Here is a 19854-nt window from a genome sequence, read left to right as displayed (position 1 = left end):
TAATTAATAAACTTCCCCTTCGATGGGTTCTGGCTGCCAAGGCTGCTGGGATTGTTTCTTACATATAAGCAGACAAAATCTCCGCATCTTCTCATTATATTTTAACTATAGGAGGTCAGGCGAGCGCCGGGCCCTGCCCAGCGTCACCCTGTTCCCCGGAGAAGCCAGGCTTGCTGGCGGGCAGGGGAGAGCCCAGTCGCTCCGGGGACCCCCGCAGCAGCCTGAACCCCCCTTCCGCCCTCTATTCCCATCTTCTGCAACGCCGGACGAGAGCTGGAAAAGGTTTGAAGGGCGACCGGTGGCGTCGGCCTTTCCCTTTAACCCGGATTAATTATTAAAAAGCAATTCTCTTTTGCATTTGAAAATAGGAAGATGAGTTTGGTGTTGAATGTTTAATAAGGCTGATCACCCGCCAGGCGGGGGGGGGGTGGGGTGGGGTGGGGGAGTGTGGGTGCTCCGCTTCGGGTCTAAGTTCCCACCCGAGCCTCAGGGGAAGCCGGATTTCAGGCCCTCCTCACATTGGAAGGACTCGAAAGGACCGTTTTCCGAAGACTTGCATTCGCCACGCTAAGACACCGCCCAGCGCCCAGGGCCGGTGCCCCCCGCGGCCTCCTGGGGCGTCGGAAGTGTGCGGCGGGTGCCGGGGGGCTCCCCGTCTCCCTCGCCCCACCCTCCCCCTTCCCAGCCTAGTGGAAACCGAAGCACTCTCTCGGGAGCCCCCAAAGATTCCCACCGGGACGCCTCTGCCCCTCCGCGGGGAGACTGCGGCTCCCGCCCGAGGTGCCCCGCTCGCCATCGCTGCCGAGAGCACTGGCTTGCAAGGAGACTCAGGGAGAGGCCGGGAGCACTGAGCTAAGGTCGCGGCCGGGCACGGTCACCCGAGGCTGGCTGATGGCTCTCTGCTGGAGGCAGTGGGTCTAAGATTCCCTGGCCCGGGCTCCCCTCCTGACTCAGACTGTTTCACTGTTCTGGCAGCGGGGTGCCGGGGACGCTCCCCCCTGGAAGCCCCTCTGCCAGCCCACGCCGCGGCCCACAGCTCCACTCTGGCTCTTGGGTGGTTCGCTGGGGATGAGAAGCTCATGGGCTTTCCTGCCCGGGCTGGCTTTGAACCAGGATCCTCAGCTCCCAGCCTCCTGAGCAGCTGAGATCTTTCGCTCGGTCAGTTTGTTCATTTGCATGCCTTAAGAGTTCAAAGGTGAACTTGAGCCCAGCCTCCGCCATGACCACGAATCGCCAGTCACTGAACGGGACCCGGCACCGGCCCGGGCGGGGGGGGGGGGGGTGGGAGGGGGGACTTACTTCCGCCCTTGCCGCTCTTCTCCATGCGGTACTGGTAGATGTGCAGCGTGAAGAGCATGTGGGAGTTGCGGTGGTCCTCCTCGTCGCAGTCCTGCTGGTTGCCCCGGCGGGAGGCGATGGCGGCGTCCAGGAAGAAGGCGGCCTTCTCGGCGGTGGGGGCCCGCAGCTCGCTCTGGTTCTGGAGCTGGGGGAGGGCGCGGAGAGCTGAGGGGGCCCGGCCCGGCCTCGCCCGGTGGAGAGACGCCTCCAGCCCCCTCCCCCGGGCCCCCTGCTCGGCGGCTCTCAGCTCAGCCCACGCGTGTCTGGACTGCACGCGAGCACGCTTATGGGAGGGACACACCTGCTTCTGCCAGTTAGGTGGCTTAGGGGGAGGGCTTGCCGTCTCGAGCGAGTCTGAGAGAGGGGTGGGTGCCGGGGACCCCCGTACCGCGCGGGGGGGGGGGGGGGACAGAGTGGTGAGTGAGGGCCCCAGCTCCCTAAGAACACACAACGGGGGCGAGGCCGTCTCCAGCTCAGCCCTCAGCGTTGGGTGACAAAATGGGACTTAGAGGCGACCGCACCGATGCGCCGGTCGCCGTTCACAGACCCCTAACCTCTCCGTTATTTACGGGCAGCCGCTTTAGACTGCTGACGTCGCTATGAGTGAGAAGTCTACTCAGACGACACCCTGAAACGCCTGGGCACCAGGCCGCCTCATCTGTGTTAAGAAATACGCACAGTTGACCTTGACTGCTGCTGACAATCGGACAGCACTGTGGTGGGGTGCCCCTCCTCCCTGAACCCTCGGGGTCCCCCTCCTCCCTGAACCCTCGGCCTACAACCAGAGCATCTGGGTCGACCAGTATCCATTTGCGCAGAATGAAAGGAAACGGTGTATTTTTGTTTCTGTTTTTGGGGGGACGAGAAAGCACATCTTTTTGTTTCCGCTTTGGAGGGGTACAGGGTCTCACTGTACGTACTTGGCACAGACCTGCAGAGTCAGAAGCCCTGGGGGGAGCTCAGCAGTCAGTGACCCTGATGAAGACTCAGGGGTAAGAAGGGGCGGAAGGAGGATCTGGGTGCTCTGGGAAGAGGCTGGGGCTGAGTGTGTAGAGGCTACAGGCCTCCTCCTCCTTCTCCTCCCCCTCCTCCTCTTCCTCCTCCCCCTCCTCCTCCTCCTCCTCCTCCCCCTCCCCCTCCCCCTCCCCCTCCTCCTCCTCCTCCTCCTCCTCCTCCTCCCCAGGGTGAGGCCAGTCCCACCCATCCAATCACCCCTCTACAAGAGGAGGCCACCGAGGATGTCGGAGGTCACGGGCGCCTAGAATCCCAGCTGCTCTGGGCTGGAGTCCAAGAGGATGGTTGTTGGTGGCCAGACCTGGAAAAAGCCATTGAGTACAACCCAACAAGCCTCAGGGGGGGACACACACGTGTCAACCCAGCTACGCGGAGGGCACAGGCGGGAGGATGCCAGTCCGAGACGAGCCCGAGGCAAACAGGCGAGGCCCCGCCTGAAGAATCAAAGCAACATGGGGCTGGAGGCATGGCTCAAGTGGTGTAGTGCCTAGCAAGCAGGAGGCCCCGAGTTCAAACCTCAGTCCTGTCGACAAATAATAAATAAATAGATAGGAGGGATCTGGTCAAAGTAGACACTAAAGCCTCTGCCCAAGACGGGCAGAGCCAGCGCCACCCCGAGAAGAGGAACCAGAGTGTCGCCTGGCCTCCACAGTTACAGGAATTATATCACCATTCTAATTAGAAAGTAGTTATTACTTCTTCCTACAGCATTACTAATCCGGCTGTAAACCAGCACCAGAAACACAGTTTATAGAGCCATAAACAGCCCAGTAATGGTGCCGCCACTTGTGTGGAGCGGTAAATATCTCTGTTCGTCGTTAAACAAAAGAAAGATGGCACCGTTTTTTTTTCTTTCTTGGAAAGGAGCGTGAAGAATGTGGACCTGTCTCCTCAAAGACTCCGACGGTGCGGTTCCCGCTCACCGCCCGCACGATTCGAGGCGCGCAGAGGGGGCCCGGCTGCAGGCCGCGGGCGGGGGGGGGTTCTGGGCCCCCCGTAACGCTGGCCGCGGCCCGGCCCGGCGCCCGGGGGGGGGGCCCCGCCTGGCGGAGCGTCCGCGCCTCACCTGCGTGCCGCAGATGGGGTCCTCGCAGAGGTAGACGCCGGGGGACTGGCCGTCCTGCAGGCTGCCCGTGGCCACCTCCGACAGCAGGTCCCGCAGGTTCTCCTCCTTCCCCCACACCTCCACGGCCGAGATGCGCACGGAGAAGCGGGCTCCGGTCTTCTCCTTGCGCTCGTTGATGAGCTTGAAGAGCCAGGAGATGGCGCGGGGGATGATGCCCAGGCTCTGCATGGAGTCGTCCTTGCCGATCATGGTGTAGGATTTTCCTGCGGGGGCCCGGCGGGGCGGACAGGCAGCTCGAACCCCGGGGGCAGGGACGCGGGGGGGAGGGGGACGCCGGCCGGCCGGCCGGGGAGGGCGGGCAGAGGCGAGGGAGGCGGCCCCTGACCACCACGGCCGCCGCCGGCGTCCCCAGGGCCCCCGAGGCCGCGTCACCCCGCACCCCGCTCCCCGAGGGCCCCCCCCCCCCGCGCCTTCCCTCCCGCGGGGCAGGCCAGCGCGTCTCGTCACCATTCTGGCTTTTGATCGCCACCCCACAGGTGGAATCCACACAGCCAGGCTTTAGAGCCTTGCTCGAGTTAAACGCGGTGTGTATTTTATAGCACCAGTGAGTTCCATTAAGATCGGGGCCACGGCATTGAGAGCAGGGGAGAAGGAAGCGGAGGGGAAGGCAGGTGGCAACGAGGTTGGGGACCCCCCCCCCCGGAGCCCGTGCGCTCTGGGGGCCGGGGGCAGTCTGTCCAGGGACGCTTTCTGGGACCCTCCTCCCTGGAGGGGGGACTTCCCGAGCTCCTCCGGCAAAGCCTGGCCAGGACTGAGAAAGGACAGTAGAGGGGGCCGGTGCTCCTCCCCCCAGCTGCTCCCACGCACCCTCCTGTCCTCTAGGCGATCTGGGGGCCGCGCAGACGCCGGAGGGGTGACTGGAGACCGGGGGGCAGGCGGGGGGGGAGGGGGAAGCCCTCACTCACCCAACTTGGCATGGCCGAAACAGAACACACAGCCGTCCGCCCCGTTGACCACGGACTGGATCACCTCCGCCACGGTCCCCGCGCACACTTCGGCCTGTCAGACACGAGGGCAGACGCGGGCGGTGAGTGCCGCGTGCAGGGCCGGGGGCCCTCCGCGGCTCGCGGGGCTGCCGCGTGTCGGCCACGGCCACGGGACTCCGGAAACCCTGGAGCCTCCACAGGGCGCCAGCACAGCCCAGCACCCAGAGCCCTCGGCTCACGGGGGGGAGGGGGGAGGGGGAGGGGGCTCGCGGCGTCTGCGGGTGGGGGCAGGGTCACTCTGCACCCTGAGATGTTCCGGGGCCCATTTCCTCTCCCACCCGCCACGCCACCCTCCCACACCAGGAGGTTCAACTCCCTACTGCCTCCTGCATCCCAGATCCTTCACACACGCACACACGCACGCACACATGCACGCACACACGCACACATGCATGCACACACGCACACCAGGTTTCATAGAAGGAAACCAGTGATGGGTCAGCCCAGGCCAGCAGCCTTGGGGGACAGAGACCTAACACACACAAGAGGCTCGGATGTCTGCTTCTTTCCCATCGCTTTCTTCCTTCCTCCTCCATCCCAACGTGGCCTTTTCTTTCTTTCTTTGCCCATGAACTCAGCGTGGACTGCTGGCCAGGCTGCCTGGGCCAGGCAGGGTCTCCCCTCCACGCTGGCTCGCCAGGGGGGGGCCCTGGTTCCGGGTGGTGCAGGGGGGGCCCTGGTTCCTGGTGGTGCGGGGGGGGGCCCTGGTTCCTGGTGGTGCGGGGGGGGGGCCCCTGGTTCCTGGTGGTGGGGGTGCCGGGCAGGGTCTCCCCTCCACGCTGGCTCGCCAGGGGGGGCCCTGGTTCCGGGTGGTGCAGGGGGGGCCCTGGTTCCTGGTGGTGCGGGGGAGGGCCCTGGTTCCGGGTGGTGCGGTGCCTCCCCAGTCACCGCGCAGGGCTCTGCACGCGGCAGGCGCTCAGTGCCCCGTGGGCCCGGCTTGGGGGCTGGCGCGTCTCTGCCGCTGGCATCGGAGGCAACGGCGGGAGGCCGGCTCTGTCTCCGTGCCCTGACCCCCGCTTCTGTCTCGAGCCGGGCCCGGTGGACGCTGTGCTGGGCAGGGCCTCCCGGCGGCTCGCGCACGGCTGGCGCAGGGCTGGCGCAGGGCTCGCGGCCTCCGCGGGGGTCGGGAGGAGGCGGGCCGCGGGCCCCGAGCGACCGGGAGCGGACACCTCCACGTCGAGCCGAGGAGGAGGAGGATGCTCACGGCTGGCACGGGGCCCCGGGCTCTGCCCTCGGCGGCTGACGGCCACCCCCTCCCCGCAAGCTGTGCCTGCCTCCGTCCTGGGAAGCGCTAGACGCTCACGGCACTGACACCCGTGTCCAACGCACAAGGCCGGCGGAGCGGGCCGCTCGCACCCGGGGCCTCCGTTATTCGCCTGTGGGGCCGGGGATGATCTGCTCGCTCGGGCCGTGGGCCTGCTCAATCGTGGGTCCACGGCGCCACCACCCCAGTCCCGGGCCGCTCATTGGTTTCTGCGTCAGCCAGCCTGACGCTCTTGTTGCCCCCCTAACCTTCAGACTTCAGATGCTATCCGGTGCTCCTCAGAGCTCCGTGCTCCCCACAGCTCCGGAGGCCCAGGCCGGCCGGACGCTGCGTCTGTAGAATCTTCGGGCGAAGCGTCCGGGTCAGGCCCTGCCTTGGCTGCTGGTGACCCAGGCATTTGGCATCGGAGACTCCCAAGTGGCCCCCAAATGCTATCGGTAGCGAGTCAGGGGCGATGGCCCTGGTTCTCCATCCCTCGCGGCGCATATGCTTTTGGCCACGGGACTCGGGAGCTCATCCGGTCACAAGGCGTCTCTTCCCTGGCCTTGAGTCGGCACCGGGACAACTCAGCGAGTGCCTGCCGGCCCTGGGCACGGCCCGCGGGGCGGACGGGGGGGGGCAGGGGGGACGGCGCGGTGTGGGGAGGGCACTGCAGGCCAGCCCAGAGCCCGCCATCCCTCAGACGGCGGGCGGCACCCAGCCGGCATCCTCAGCGGGGTTTCCTCAGCCTGCTGCTTACGGCGGACACGGCAGGGAGCAGAGCCGTCCAGAGGACCCAGGAGCAAGAGCAAATGCTTACTGCTGACGAGTGGAACCTGAGGGTGCGGCCCACAGACCACGGGAGGCACGCCAGCCTCAGTTTCCCTGCCAAACACTCCAGGGCCTAGCTGGGACACAGGTCCGCCTCGACCTCACTGGACCCACGCAGGCCAGGGACGTGGCTGACGTGACCCCAGGTCCCGGCACCATGCTTACCCTTCCCACACGCCCACACCAGAGGCCCGGGCCGCGCAGAGTCCCCGCGGACCCGCAGGTGGGGGCTTCCTCCCCTCCCAGGTGTACATGGCCAAAACCCAGCGCAGAGAGGCTGCTGAGGCACCGCACGAACACAAACACGCCCGTCCCGGGGACACAAGCGCACGGGACCTCCACGCCCGTCCCTGGGCACGCGGGACCTCCACGCCCGTCCCTGGGCACGCGGGACCTCCACGCCCGTCCCTGGGCACGCGGGACCTCCACGCCCGTCACTGGGCACGCGGGACCTCCACGCCCGTCACTGGGCACGCGGGACCTCCACGCCCGTCACTGGGGACGCGGGACCTCCACGCCCGTCCCTGGGCACACGGGACCTCCACGCCCGTCCCTGGGGGCGCGGGACCTCCACGCCCGTCCCTGGGCACGCGGGACCTCCACGCCCGTCCCTGGGGACGCGGGACCTCCACGCCCGTCCCTGGGCACGCGGGACCTCCACGCCCGTCACTGGGGACGCGGGACCTCCACGCCCGTCCCTGGGCACGCGGGACCTCCACGCCCGTCACTGGGGACGCGGGACCTCCACGCCCGTCCCTGGGCACACGAGCAGATCCCCCGTGGCTGGTTCTCGGGCCGCGCTCAGGTCGCTCCCTGTGTGGAGAGGTCGCGCGCTCACCCACCCCGCCCGCCGCTGGAGAGACGCGTCCGCTCACCTGGGAGGCATCGGGTGGGAAGACCGCGTCGAAGGCAAACATCTTGGGCGGCACCTGGCTGCCCCTCTTGGGGAAGGCGTTGGGCCCACAGGTCAGCGGGTCGTACAGGGTGACCTGCTTCTTCCGAGGGTCCGCCTTCAGGAAGGAGCTGGATTCGGAGGAGTCGCGGGCCAGCGTGGAGCAGATGCGCAGCATGACTTTCACCTGGGAGGAAAGGGGCGGACGGCAGGTGGTTAGCACGGCCTCGCCCGTAGGAAGGAGCACTTCCCGGCGCTCCAGCGACTGACACACGTTCACCGGAGCCCTGGCCCTTCCCGCGGTGCACGGTGATGGGAAGCGCAGTGAGCGAGGAACCTGATCCTCGCTGGGCCCTGGCTAAGCAGGGTGGCACAGTTCGCTATGTCCGTTACTCTAATGCAGAGATGCACGTCGTGTTCTTTGTGTTCCTGTTGGTATAAATGAAGAATTAACTGTGCCCGGGCGGCCCAATTACAGAGATGAAAAGGTAATGTGAACTGCGGGGCTGTAAGAGGTGGCGTGGTTCCCTTGCAGTTCGCAGATCAATAAACCGCGCACATAAAAGTTTAGCTCTGTAATTGACTCCCTAGCTCGGATCATCAGGATTCGGGGAGACAAAACTCCTGTTACTGCGCCATCATTCACACCCGGTGCAGTGGCCCGTGGGTGACGGCCAGCGTCCGACACGGGTTCCAAGCAGCCGTGGTGGGGACACACTGGCTGCAACCTGTCCTTTGGGCTGCCATTAAGCGAGCTCAGAGAGGTGGCCGTTTCACAGAAGGAGAGCGCGTCTCAGCGGAAACAGCAGCAGAGCCCCCTGACCACCTTCCGAGTCACCTAGCCCGAGCACCAAGCTGGGCAGCCCGCCCCGCGGCCAGGGACAGCTCTCCTGGGAACGGGAGCCTCTGACAGCCCTAAGGCGGGCCGAGATCGGGCTGGACCCTGGGCCCTGTGCCAGGCTCGGGGATGCACGGATCTCAGGGCAGTCAGAGGCGGAGACAGGAGGGCTGGGCAACAGGACGGGCGCAATGAGGGCAGGCGCAAGGACGCCTTTAAACCCTCCTCAGTGGAGAGGTGTGTGAAATCCCCCTCGTGGCCGTCAAGTTTTCAATCAAGTGTTTCCAACACTTAGCAATGTCCGGGTAACACAGCTGCCGTCCGGGATGGACTCAGCCACCACGCTCTCGCCGATCTCGGCCCTGCCCTCCGACCACGGGCGGTAAGCAAGGCTGAGGCAGGAAAGCCCCCCGGAGCCTGGCTCGCGGGGCGCCCCCCGCCGGCCCTGCGCTCTGCGGTCCCTGGCGAGGCAGCTGGGGACTCCAACGGGGGGTGGCACCCAAACTCGATGAGCCTGCCTTCCAGGCGTGGCTCTCCACGTTGAGAACACCCTGTGACACCTGCCCCGGGGGCGGGGGGTCCTGGGGGCGCAGGGCCTGCATCCAACCATGTAACCCCCCGGCACGTGACACACGGGGAAGGAAAGAGGCCCGGGACACTGCCCCGGGCGCGGGAAGGGGCCGGAACCCTCTCCCGAGCCCGGCTGCCCCACCGTCGCTGCTCAGAGCCCCAGGCTTCTCCCTGTGCGGCGGGGCCAACAACGCCTGTCCTACCGTGCTGTCGCGAGAATTCAACGGGCACGTGGGGTGCCGAGCGTGGCACTGAGCGTGCGGGGTGCTGAATGTGGCACTGAGCGTGTGGGGTGCTGAATGTGGCACTGAGCGCGTGGTTACTGAACGTGGCACTGAGCGCGTGGGTACTGAATGTGGCACTGAGCGCGTAGGTGCTGGACGTGGCACTGAGCGCGGGGGGTGCCGAACGTGGTACTGAGCGCATGGGTGCTGAACGTGGTACTGAGCGCGGGTGGTGCTGGACGTGGTACTGAGCGCGTGGGTGCTGAACGTGGCACTGAGCGCGTGGGTACTGAACGTGGTACTGAGCGCGGGTGGTGCTGGACGTGGTACTGAGCGCGTGGGTGCTGAATGTGGCACTGAGCGCGTGGGTGCTGAATGTGGTACTGAGCGCGGGGGTGCTGGAAGTGGCACTGAGAGCGTGGGGTGCTGAATGTGGTACTGAGCGCGTGGGGTGCTGGACGTGGCACTGAGCGCGTGGGTGCTGAACGTGGCACTGAGCGCATGGGTGCTGGACGTGGTACTGAGCGCGTGGGTGCTGAACGTGGCACTGAGCGCGTGGGTGCTGGACGTGGTACTGAGCGCGTGGGTGCTGGACGTGGCACTGAGCGCGTGGGTGCTGGATGTGGCACTGAGCGCGTGGGTGCTGGACGTGGTATTGAGCGCGGGGGGTGCTGGACGTGGCACTGAGCGCGGGGGGTGCTGAACGTGGTACTGAGCGCGTGGGTGCTGAACGTGGCACTGAGCGCGGGGGGTGCTGAACGTGGTACTGAGCGCGTGGGTGCTGAACGTGGCACTGAGCGCGGGGGGTGCTGGGCCGCCAGCCTGGTGGGCGGAAGGCACCGGCGGGCATCCGGCGGCCCCCGCGAGGCCCCGCGTGACTCCTGGCCCTCCCGGCCGGGGCGGTGTGGATTCCCCTCGTGACTCCTCGCGTCTCTCGTGCCCAGCGGTGCGGAGTGCAGGCCGCGGGCCGTGCTGAGTGGGCCCAGCGGCGGGAGGGAGGCTCGCGCGGCCACGCGGTCGTGCGGGTCCGTGGCCCTCCTGACGCCCGGCCCCGGGCTGGCCAGGGAGGAGCACAGAGCTCCACGACCCCGATCGACGGGCGCTGGAGACCACGCCAGCCGCATCCGCGATCCACTTAAGGAAGTGGGAACTTGTCCCTCGTCGGGGATGACATTGGGTTTTCTGCGTCACCTCCTTTGTGTCGTTATTCTGGGGGTCCGCGCTCCGCTTCCTGCCTAATCCGCTGTAATTAAAGGGCTTAGCAGCCCCCGCGTGCATGGCGGAAGTCCTCGGACAGCCTGCCAAGAGCCCCTGCCTTTGTTACAAACACGAGATTCCTGGTGACATGGACTTCAACCCCTCCACTCCCAGCCGCTCCCCACGGGGGCCTGGCACCCCTTAACAGGCGAGCCTTCTCCTCACCCCAGGGCGAGGGGCCAGGCACCGGGTCACCCCAACAGGCCTGCAGGAATGCGATCCGGAAACCAAACAGGCGAGGGATGGGGGGGGCCTGTGCTCTCTGCACCCGCTGAGGGGGGCCCCTGCTCTCTGCACCCACTGAGGGGGGCCCTGCTCTCTGCACCCGCTGAGGGGGGCCCCTGATCTCTGCAACGCACCCCACTGGCTGGGCCCCGCTTTGCTTGCTGGTCTGCTTGTTCAGCAGCTGGTGTGCAGCCGTCTCTCTGGGCGGCGGTGGCTTCGCGTCCCGCTCTGGGCGGCGGTGGCTTCGTGTCCGCTCTGGGCGGCGGTGGCTTCGTGTCCGCTCTGGGCGGCGGTGGCTTCGCGTCCCACTCTGGGCGGCGGTGGCTTCGTGTCCGCTCTGGGCGGCGGTGGCTTCGTGTCCCGCTCTGGGCAGCACTGGCTTCGTGTCCCGCTCTGGGCAGCGGTGGCTTCGCGTCCCGCTCTGGGCAGCACTGGCTTCGTGTCCCGCTCTGGGCAGCGGTGGCTTCGCGTCCCGCTCTGGGCAGCACTGGCTTCGCGTCCCGCTCTGGGCAGCACTGGCTTCGTGTCCACTCTGGGCGGCGGTGGCTTCGCGTCCTGCTCACGGCACGCGGCACTCCTCCGGATGGGGCCGCAGGATGGGAGGGAGTGGACGGTGAGGCTCTCACCGAGACGGGCAGGGCCGCAGCCGTGAGCCGCACGGCCCCCATCCTCGTGGCGGGGTCCCCGGCCGCCTCAGGACTGGGGGGGGTGCGGCAAGCAGGAACAGCCCCGCCCCCGTAGCCACCGTCCCAGCCCGACGCTGGACTCGGCTGTCGCCTGGACACCAGCAGGGTGGCTTCCACGCACGCGCGCGACAACGGCGCTTCCTGCCCTGGGCCACAACCAGTGCTCAGTAACACGACAAATCCCCGCCTCCCTGCTCCCTCCAGGCGGTCCTGCCACAGGGCTCCGTCACCCGCGTGGCGGCTGCCTGCGCCGCACCCTCTGCGCCGGAGCCGCGTGCCCGGCCTTTCACAAGGAGCGCAGTAGCCAGCCGTCCTGCGGGGGGCTCGCCCCCATCGGAGGCTCCCGTCATCGGAGGCTCCCGTCATCGGAGGCTCCTGTCATCGGAGGCTCCCGTCATCGGAGGCTCCTGTCATCGGAGGCTCCCGTCATCGGAGGCTCCCGTCATCGGAGGCTCCCGTCATCGGAGGCTCCCGTCCCATCTCTTCGGCCCGAGGCCCGGCAGGATTAGAATTCCCTTTACACCTTGTGTATCTACTCGTAAGGGCCCAAAGCGGGTCTAGAAACTTCTCTATAGTAAATCGATCTACACCAGTGTGGGGGGTGCTGGGAGCTGGCTCCTCACAGGACACCCGAGCGCTGTGATCGACACCCGTGTGGGGGTGCTGGCTCCTCACAGGGCACGCGAGCACTGTGATCTACACCCGTGTGGGGGTGCTGGCTCCTCACAGAGCACGCGATTGCTGTGATCGACACCAGTGTGGGGGTGCTGGCTCCTCACAGGGCAGGCAAGCGCTGTGATCGACACCCGTGTGGGGGTGCTGGCTCCTCACAGGGCACGCGAGCGCTCTGATCTACACCCGTGTGGGGGTGCTGGGCGCTGGCTCACTGGGGGAGAGCCAAGGGTGGGTGAAAGACTTGAGTTGAGAGCGCCAGGCTCTGCCCAGGAGGCAGCGGAGGGTGAAAATGGAGGCCACATTGCCCTGGGGACAGAAGTGGGAGGCTCTCCTGACTCTCACGTGGCGTTGGATGGGGCTGCTGTCCGGAGCAGAGCCTGGGGGGTCAGCCGGTGCTCCCGGGTACGGAGCGGGCCCACAGCCCCGCGTCCAGCCACCGGCCGCCACGGCTCCCCAGCGCCTCCAGAGCAGCACGCCGTCCAGACGTCAGCGCGCCGCGTGGCCACGCGGGCCACCGAGGCGCAGCCTTGGCGTCCTCATCCCTGCCTTCCTCGACGGACACACGCCAAGCGCCGAGACCGCCGTCAACCGCACAGCGGTGCACAGACGCAGGGAAGCTCCGGCGGAACTCCAGGCCCCAGGCGCCACCCAGACTCACCAACAGCAGCTACCAGGCACCTGGGGAAGAGCACACCTGTCCCAGCAACGTGCCGACTCCTGCCCTTCAACCCACCCGACGCCACACCCTACCACAGTGCCCTGCATTACACACCACAGCGATCGCTGGCGTTCACGGTACACGCACGGGCGGCCCGGCTCCTATGCGAAGGGCACGCCACTGTATATCAAGAACGCGAGCACCCCCCGGATTTGGTATTTGGGGGGACCCTGGAACCAACCCCCAAGGACACTGAAGGATGACGGTGCTGTCTTAGGAAAGAAAGAATATCCATTTTCCTCAGGGTCATCTGATATAAAATAGGCGTTCTAAATCAAATTAACAATTCCAAAACTCCTCTCCCGGTTTAATACTATAAATTAAGGCAAAATTAAACACATACTTCACAGAGATGAGAGAGACAAAAACCAGATGATTTTCTTGCCCCTTCCCGCCAACACTGAAGAATATTTGGCCTGCTCACATTTTCTGTGACGGTGGGGAGCCCACACAAATCCAGATGTGGCGTTTCCCATGCTGTATTCCTTTCCTCCTGCCCTAAGCAGGCTGGGACGGACTCGCGGGTCTGCTTCCTAATCACGCAGTGCCCGGCCCTCCCCAGATCGGACAAGCAAGCGACCGGGGGCCGTTTCCCAACCACTATTTAATGTAGAACTATATTGCCAAGCCACTGATGGTATACTAAAGCCCATAAAGATGACTCCATTTCTTGTCTCAGTAGAAGGATAATAATCTTTAAAAGTAAAAGTCTCGAACTTTCCCTTATTGAAGGAGAATGTTGAGGGTTTCATGGAGCTGGAAGGTTCTAGAAGATTTTAAGGAGACCATAGGAATCCTATTCCAAATAGTCATGACTTTGGAGGTCTCAGATGACCCCAACAGCCAGAAGTGCCGAGGAGAAGTAAGAAGACGGTAATCTCTAAGTTTAGAGCATGCGTTCCATCTTGTAAAGCCATCGAGCCATTGAGCCACGGTTACCAGTGAGAAGCCGAAGCTCTGGGGGCCCCCCGGATTCCGAGCACGGTTGGGCTGGGGGTTATAAGAACACAACTCAGCCAGAGTGGGTTTCTTTCCTTAAGTCCAGTCATCTGTGTGCTCCTTTCCTGGACCCTGGGTAGGCCTGGAGGGTGGGAAGGCAAAGGGGGCCCCCCAAGCGATCTCCCGCCTATTTGGGGGGCAGTGTCTGCTTTGTGCTTGTGGGGTTTGTTTTTGTTATCTTTAAGTAGATACACAACGGGGTTTCAATCCAACATGGTAGTTTGTGAGTACAAAGCATCTCCCCTCATTCCCCCACGCTTCTCCAGACCCTAGCTGTGCCCTCCGGCTACCCGATTCCATTTCTGCCCACGTACATTGCACCTCATGCATCCTCCGCCCTTCCTTTCTCCTCCCCGCCCGGCGCTGCCATTTTGGTCCACTGGCCGATCAGCCATCAGCACCCCTGCCACAACTTCTTCACCAGGCTTATAGACCTCGGCGTAACATAAACCTCTCATCTAATTCCCACTCCGTTTCCCCGGCGCCTGCGTTCAGGAAATACAATCATGACCTCGTCCTCCCTACTTAGATTGCGCTCCACGCGCTGAGAGTTTCCTCAAAGCCGCGGCCGGGCCGTGGCCCTGGCCGGCTGCTCCTCCCCTTAGCGTCCCGATGGAGAGCAGAGCTGAGCTTGGAGGATCCAGGGGGCAGGGCCAGTCCTGGCCCCGAGGCACCTGGGGTGGGGGGGGTGGGGGGCAGCCACCCCAGCGTGGGGGGTGGGGCAGGGGGCTGACGGGATGAGAAGCCAGGCCGAGAACGTTGACGTCTGCTCCATCTTCTCGCCTGGCTCCTGTCCGTGCTCCCGGGAGCACAGGGAGACGCAGGCCCGCGGGCTGTGGACTGGGGACTCAGCTCTCACTGCACCCGGCCTACCCAGTGCCCGCAGAGATGCGGGCGCCCACTCCGCCCGCGGGGCCGCGCCCCAGCGGTGGCTCTCCACGGCCAGTGCCAGGCTCCCGGCTCCGCCCAAGGGCTCGGCCACCTCACCGGACGCGGATGGCGAGCACCGGGGCGCCATCGAAGCAGTCTCCCCCCCGCCCCCGTAAAATGCAGGTGGTCACCCGCTCTGGAAAACAGGCCCGGCCACGCTCACAGACACCTTCCTCAGTAACACGATCGTTCTCAGGACAAGCCTCCGGGGACCCCTCGAGGACGGCCGGGGACCAGCTCTTCCCGTGCGGACGTGAGAGCCGCACACGGGGAGCCGGGGGCTCGCGCCGCCATCCTAGCTGCTTGGGGGGCTGAGATCTGGAGGGCCCTGCTCAAGGCCCCCCTTGCCCTTGAGGGGCGAGGGGGGTCAGGAGGCCAAGTCGCTGGGTTCCACATCTCAGGCAGATTCTATGGGGGCCACCCAACTTTTCCCAAGTGCATGGTTAAGCCAAGGCCTGAAAGTGTCCTCCCTCCCTCCCTCCCTCCCTCCCTCCCTCCCTCCCTCCCTCCCTCCCTCCCTCCCTCCCCCCCCCTCTCTCTTTCGCCTGACTCTGGGCAGTGGCAATTGGAGATGGTTTTGGATGCTTGGTAGAAGAGTTTTGTTTTTTTTTTTATTATAATGGAAATACCCATTCAAAAGGTAAAATGGTAGGAAGGAGTTTTTGAGAGGGACAGCAATGGACACTCAGGTCAGAATTTGGCTCACCTCCGTTGAGGGCACACCTCCATTGGTGGACACCTCTATTGGGGCACACCTCTATTGGGGGCACACCTCCATTGGGGCACGACTCCAGTGAGGGCACACCTCCGTTGGCGGACACCACCATTGGTGGACACCTCTGTTGGGGCACACCTCTGTTGGGGGCACACCTCCGTTGGCGGTGCATCTCTGTTGGGGGCACACCTCTGTTTGGGGCACCCTACTTCTGTTAGGGGCTCACTCCTCTGTGCTCATAGTTACCCTCTCAGGTGGTTCACAAGAACCTAAGCAGCGTCCTTGAAGCCTCATAGGAGGTTGAACGAGACGTGAGATTCAAGGCCAGCTTGGCTCTGCATCGTGCACAGTCCTTCATTTCCTGTACCACACTGTCCAGCTGGTACGAGGCAGCAGGGGACAGGCGGACGTCCGTGGACCCGGCCCAGCCTGCACGTGAATCGTATAAAAGCAGACCTCACGGTGAACGCATTTATGGTCGCCTGACAAGATTTATGAGCTCACTAAAGTCATTTTTTTTCTTGCACCACTGTGACTTAGCGTACTGAAACATATTTTAGCACTTAAAAAACACATGCTATGATTAAGTGTATTATAAGGGACTTTTAAATTTTAGATTAATGGGTTGGATACGTTGTAAAACAACGCAAAACTGTGTAAATTTGTATTCAGGGATTTCTAAAATCGTACATTATTGGCTTGATGGATCGTAACAAGTCCACTGGAACCCTTCTGCTCTGTGACTGTGGTCTTTACGGTGTGTTTGATTGACAGGCTGGGGGCACATGGGAGCCATGGCTCGGGTGCCTCGCTACTCTGCGGGCACCAGGAGGGCGCAAGACCCAGCGTCCTGCCTGCTCCTGCGTCGCAGACCTGGCTCCCAAGGGCCCGCGGAGCCCTGGCTCGAGTCTTAGTGAACCAGACGAGACTGCCACACTAGCGCTGCAGCGCTAGCAAGACGCCGAGTCCTGCAGAAGAGCAGGTGTCGCTTCAAGCTGTCCTAGCTCCAGAGAAGGCACCGGAGACCCCTCGGGAGAAAGCCCACGCTCCAGCTCGGCGGCCATGCCTCCTGCCTCCAAGGCCGCTCTGCCAGGAGGCCGTGGCTGCGCGCGAGGAAGGAAACCCGGCTCGCCAACCCGCAGACAGAGGCCTTGCACTGGGCACGCGCCTGCAAGCCCGCCCCACTCCTTAAAGCGAATGTGTGTACGCACCTATTATCTAATCTTCTCCTCCCTCCCTCCCTCCCTCTCTCCCCCCCTCCTCTCTTCCTTAGACGGGGCCTGTCTACGTGACCCAGGCTGGCCCGACTCCCCTTCCTGCTGCCCCGGCCCCCCGTCCTGGGTTCCCGTGGTGCTCGTGGTGTTCATCATCACAGTGTCTACAAGGAAACCCGTGTCTTCTGGTGAGAGGTGGGTCTGGACTTGGGCGGGGCGGGCTCGGAGCCCAGCCAGCGCTTCTCCAGGTGGGGCCGCCGGGACTTGAGGATGCACCCGAGGGAACCGTGTCTAACGCTTACCACGGTGCCGGGTGCGCAGCGCGGGGTCGACGGAGAGGGCAGGCGCCCACCCCCGGGGCCCGGTCCCAGTCCAAGGTTCCTCCTGCGAGAGCCCGGGGAAGCTGGGCGCACTCCCCTCCGTGTGAGTGGCGTGCTAGACGGGAGGCCGCAGGGAGCGGGCCTCGGTCATGGGCCGGGCCCCGCGGTCTCTGTGTCTGTCCGCCGCCGGGGCCTTCGAGGGGGGCTACCACCGTGGCGCAGACCGCACGAGCGGCCGGAGAGCGGGGAGCCCACCCGGGGCCTCGCCCACAACCTCCGGGGAGCGTGAGAGCTACCGAGTGTGACCCCAAAACTAACCGGCCCGACGCACGCGGCCCCCGCCCGCGCGAGGGCCTCCGCTCGCTTCCAATGCGGAGAAGCAAATGTGGGGGGGGTGGGGGGGCCTGCGAGCCGGCACATCCGTTACCGAGAAAAGCCCACGTCGAGGAAATACTCAGGGGAAAGCGAGTCCTCACTCACTAATTTGGGGAAAGAAAAAACAAAAAAGCAGTGGCCTGGGCAAACTGGGGCCGTAATACACAAAGCCGGCATATTCATTCACTCCGGCGAGACCTGCACCTTGCCCCCCAAGGAAACAGGGGCGCGGAGCCCCGGCCTCCTCTCCAAGCTTTTCTTCGCGTGTGCTTTTTATATCGCGTTTGTTCTAGACGGGTCACTGAGGTGTTATTCCGGCTTATGTTTTATTCTAGGCCTGGGCTCAATGTCAAGAGCACTATCAATACGGAACTCACGTGCTCCCAGCAGGCCACGGGGCGGGGTGGGCGTCCGCCTCCTCTCCACACCTTTCCCACCCCTCCCTCCCTCCCTCCCTCCCTCCCTCCTTCCCTCTCTCTCTCTTTCAGTGGTTCCAGAGTTTGAACTCGGTTCCTCCCGCTTGCTCGACTGCTGCTTGAGCCACGCATACCCGCAGTCCTGCATCTTGCCGTGTGACCATCGCTCCTAATTCCAGAACATTCCCATCACCCCTACAGGAAGCCCCACCCCCATGACAACGCTAATCCGCTCGGGGGCTCCCTGGCTGGGCCCAAGCATGAATATTTAAGGGACTTCCAAGGGGTTGCCATAGCAACGCTCCCGGGCTCCCTGGGACCGGGCGGAGGGTGGGGTCGGCCCCGTGGGTCAGCCAAGGCGGAGCCACAGTAACGGCATCCGCACCTGAGACGCCATGCAGGCGTGCCCTGCCTCCTTTCTGAGGTCACCCCCCAAACCAGCCCCCCCTCCCGCCCAGGGCCCCTGTGTCCCCACGTGGAGGAGGGCGTGTCCGTGGTGTGAGGACCCTGCCTGGCGGCCATTCCCCCGGGCAGGGCTGGGGCCCGAGTCTGCGGCCCGGCGCACGCGGGGGGGTGGGGGACTCTGTGTGAGGGCTCCGTGCCTTTGCTGCACCGCCACACTGGCCCACGAACGCGAACCCCCAGGCGGCCACCCAGCAGAACTCCCACGGCCGAGGCTGCTCCGGGCAGGGGCGCAGGGAGGCGGCTCTGCGGCCCTTCCGGGGAAGTTCAGCTCTCGTCCGCCTGGCTTGTCTCCACGAAACTGTCCTACTACTTCTGTAAGCGGGGGTTCTGGGGGGGCTGGGGGTGGAGGGATGGGGGTGGGGGGTGTCTCCTCACCCACAGTGAAGGAAGCTCGCGAAGGATGGAAATACCCCAAAGCCCCGGCGTGGGCTTCCGGCACCCAGGGCCGTCCAGGACCCCGCTCCCCCCAGCTCCAGCCCCGAGGAAGGCCTGACCGCGGTCACCCCGGCCAAGGGGCGCCCCCAAGAGGGGCCAGGCCAGGAAAGCCGGAGCTCATGGCCACGCGCCTCTGCACAAGAGCCAGGCGGCGGGGCTCGGCGGGGCCCGGATTCGGTGGCCCTGGTGCCGCGTGGCCTCAGTACTCTCCTTGTAGCCCTGGAACGCTGTCCGTGTCCTCAGTACTCTGTCTGCGACCCCAGTACTCAGCAGGCCGTGAATTCTCATTATGGGAAACGAAACCAGCACACAACAGAAGACCCCGGGTCTGCTCTGTCACTGGGTGGATTCAATGTGGGTTTTGTGGAAGAAACACAAAAAATGCCACGAAGACCCAAACCTGGGGGGCGTTGTCCTTGACCCCCGAAAGGGGGTTCTCTTGCCAAGAACGCCAATGCGTAGAACACCTGCCTATTTCCAGGTCCACCTCCCGGGGCCGATAAACGACCCCACAACAGTGCTCAGAGGAGGACGGGAGCGATCCCCCGAGAAGACAAACCGCATGGAGACGAGCTCACTGAGCAGAGGGGAAACGAGAAGGAGGGGACCCTCGCCTGACCTCTGCCCCCTGAATCCAGCCCTTCCTGCGGGGGTGCCCCCCCAAGGCCCATGGCAGGTCTTCAGTGACAACGGGAGCTTTCTCTCGTGGCCCCTCTCTCGTCCTTGTCCCGTCTGGGCCCAGAGGGCCGGGGACGAAGCCCACCGTCGCCCTCCTAGGCCCTGCTCCATGCGGCAGGCGGTAACGCCGCCGGCACCGGGTCACCCTCGCCGCCGTGTGCTGATCGGGGCCGCTGGGCTCGGCGGCTTCCCGACGCCCAGCTCAGGGAGGCCTGGTGCTGTAACCCGCATGGCGCCCACCCGCACACGGACACGGGCGGAAGTCACCACACCAGCACAGAAAACCACTGCGCTCCCTGGCCTCAGTCTCCCCTCAGGACCGCTTCACGGGGGCCACGAGGCGGCAGCGCCCAGGGCGGGCAGGGAGCCTCCTGGACGCAGCACACACACACCCCTCCCTCATGCACACACCCCTCCTGCCTGCACACACACACACACCCCTCCTGCATGCACACACACACCCCTCCCGCTGCCTGCACACACACACCCCTCCTGCATGCACACACCCCTCCTGCCTTCACACACACACCCCTCCCACTGCCTGCACACACACGCTCCTGCCTGCACACACACCCCTCCTGCCTGCACACACACACACCTCCCGCTGCCTGCACACACACACCCCTCCCACTGCCTGCACACACACACACACCCCTGCCTGCACACACACACACCTCCCACTGC

The 19854-nt window shown here is 64.8% G+C and overlaps 1 protein-coding gene across 1 annotated transcript in view; it reads right to left on the bottom strand.

The window, feature by feature from the left end:
• Positions 1-19854, bottom strand: part of Kif26b (kinesin family member 26B) — a 273177-nt gene that overhangs the window by 38768 nt on the left and 214555 nt on the right. Inside the window, 4 exon segments of the mRNA XM_048358260.1 lie at positions 1300-1483; positions 3419-3681; positions 4384-4477; positions 7414-7617. Coding sequence (XP_048214217.1) covers positions 1300-1483; positions 3419-3681; positions 4384-4477; positions 7414-7617 — 745 coding nt within the window.

The sequence above is a fragment of the Perognathus longimembris genome, chromosome 11, assembly GCF_023159225.1.
Source record: "Perognathus longimembris pacificus isolate PPM17 chromosome 11, ASM2315922v1, whole genome shotgun sequence".
Classification (NCBI taxonomy): domain Eukaryota; kingdom Metazoa; phylum Chordata; class Mammalia; order Rodentia; family Heteromyidae; genus Perognathus; species Perognathus longimembris.
The sequence above is the reverse complement of the archived record's forward strand: the minus strand, read 5'-3'. Positions and strand labels throughout refer to the sequence as shown.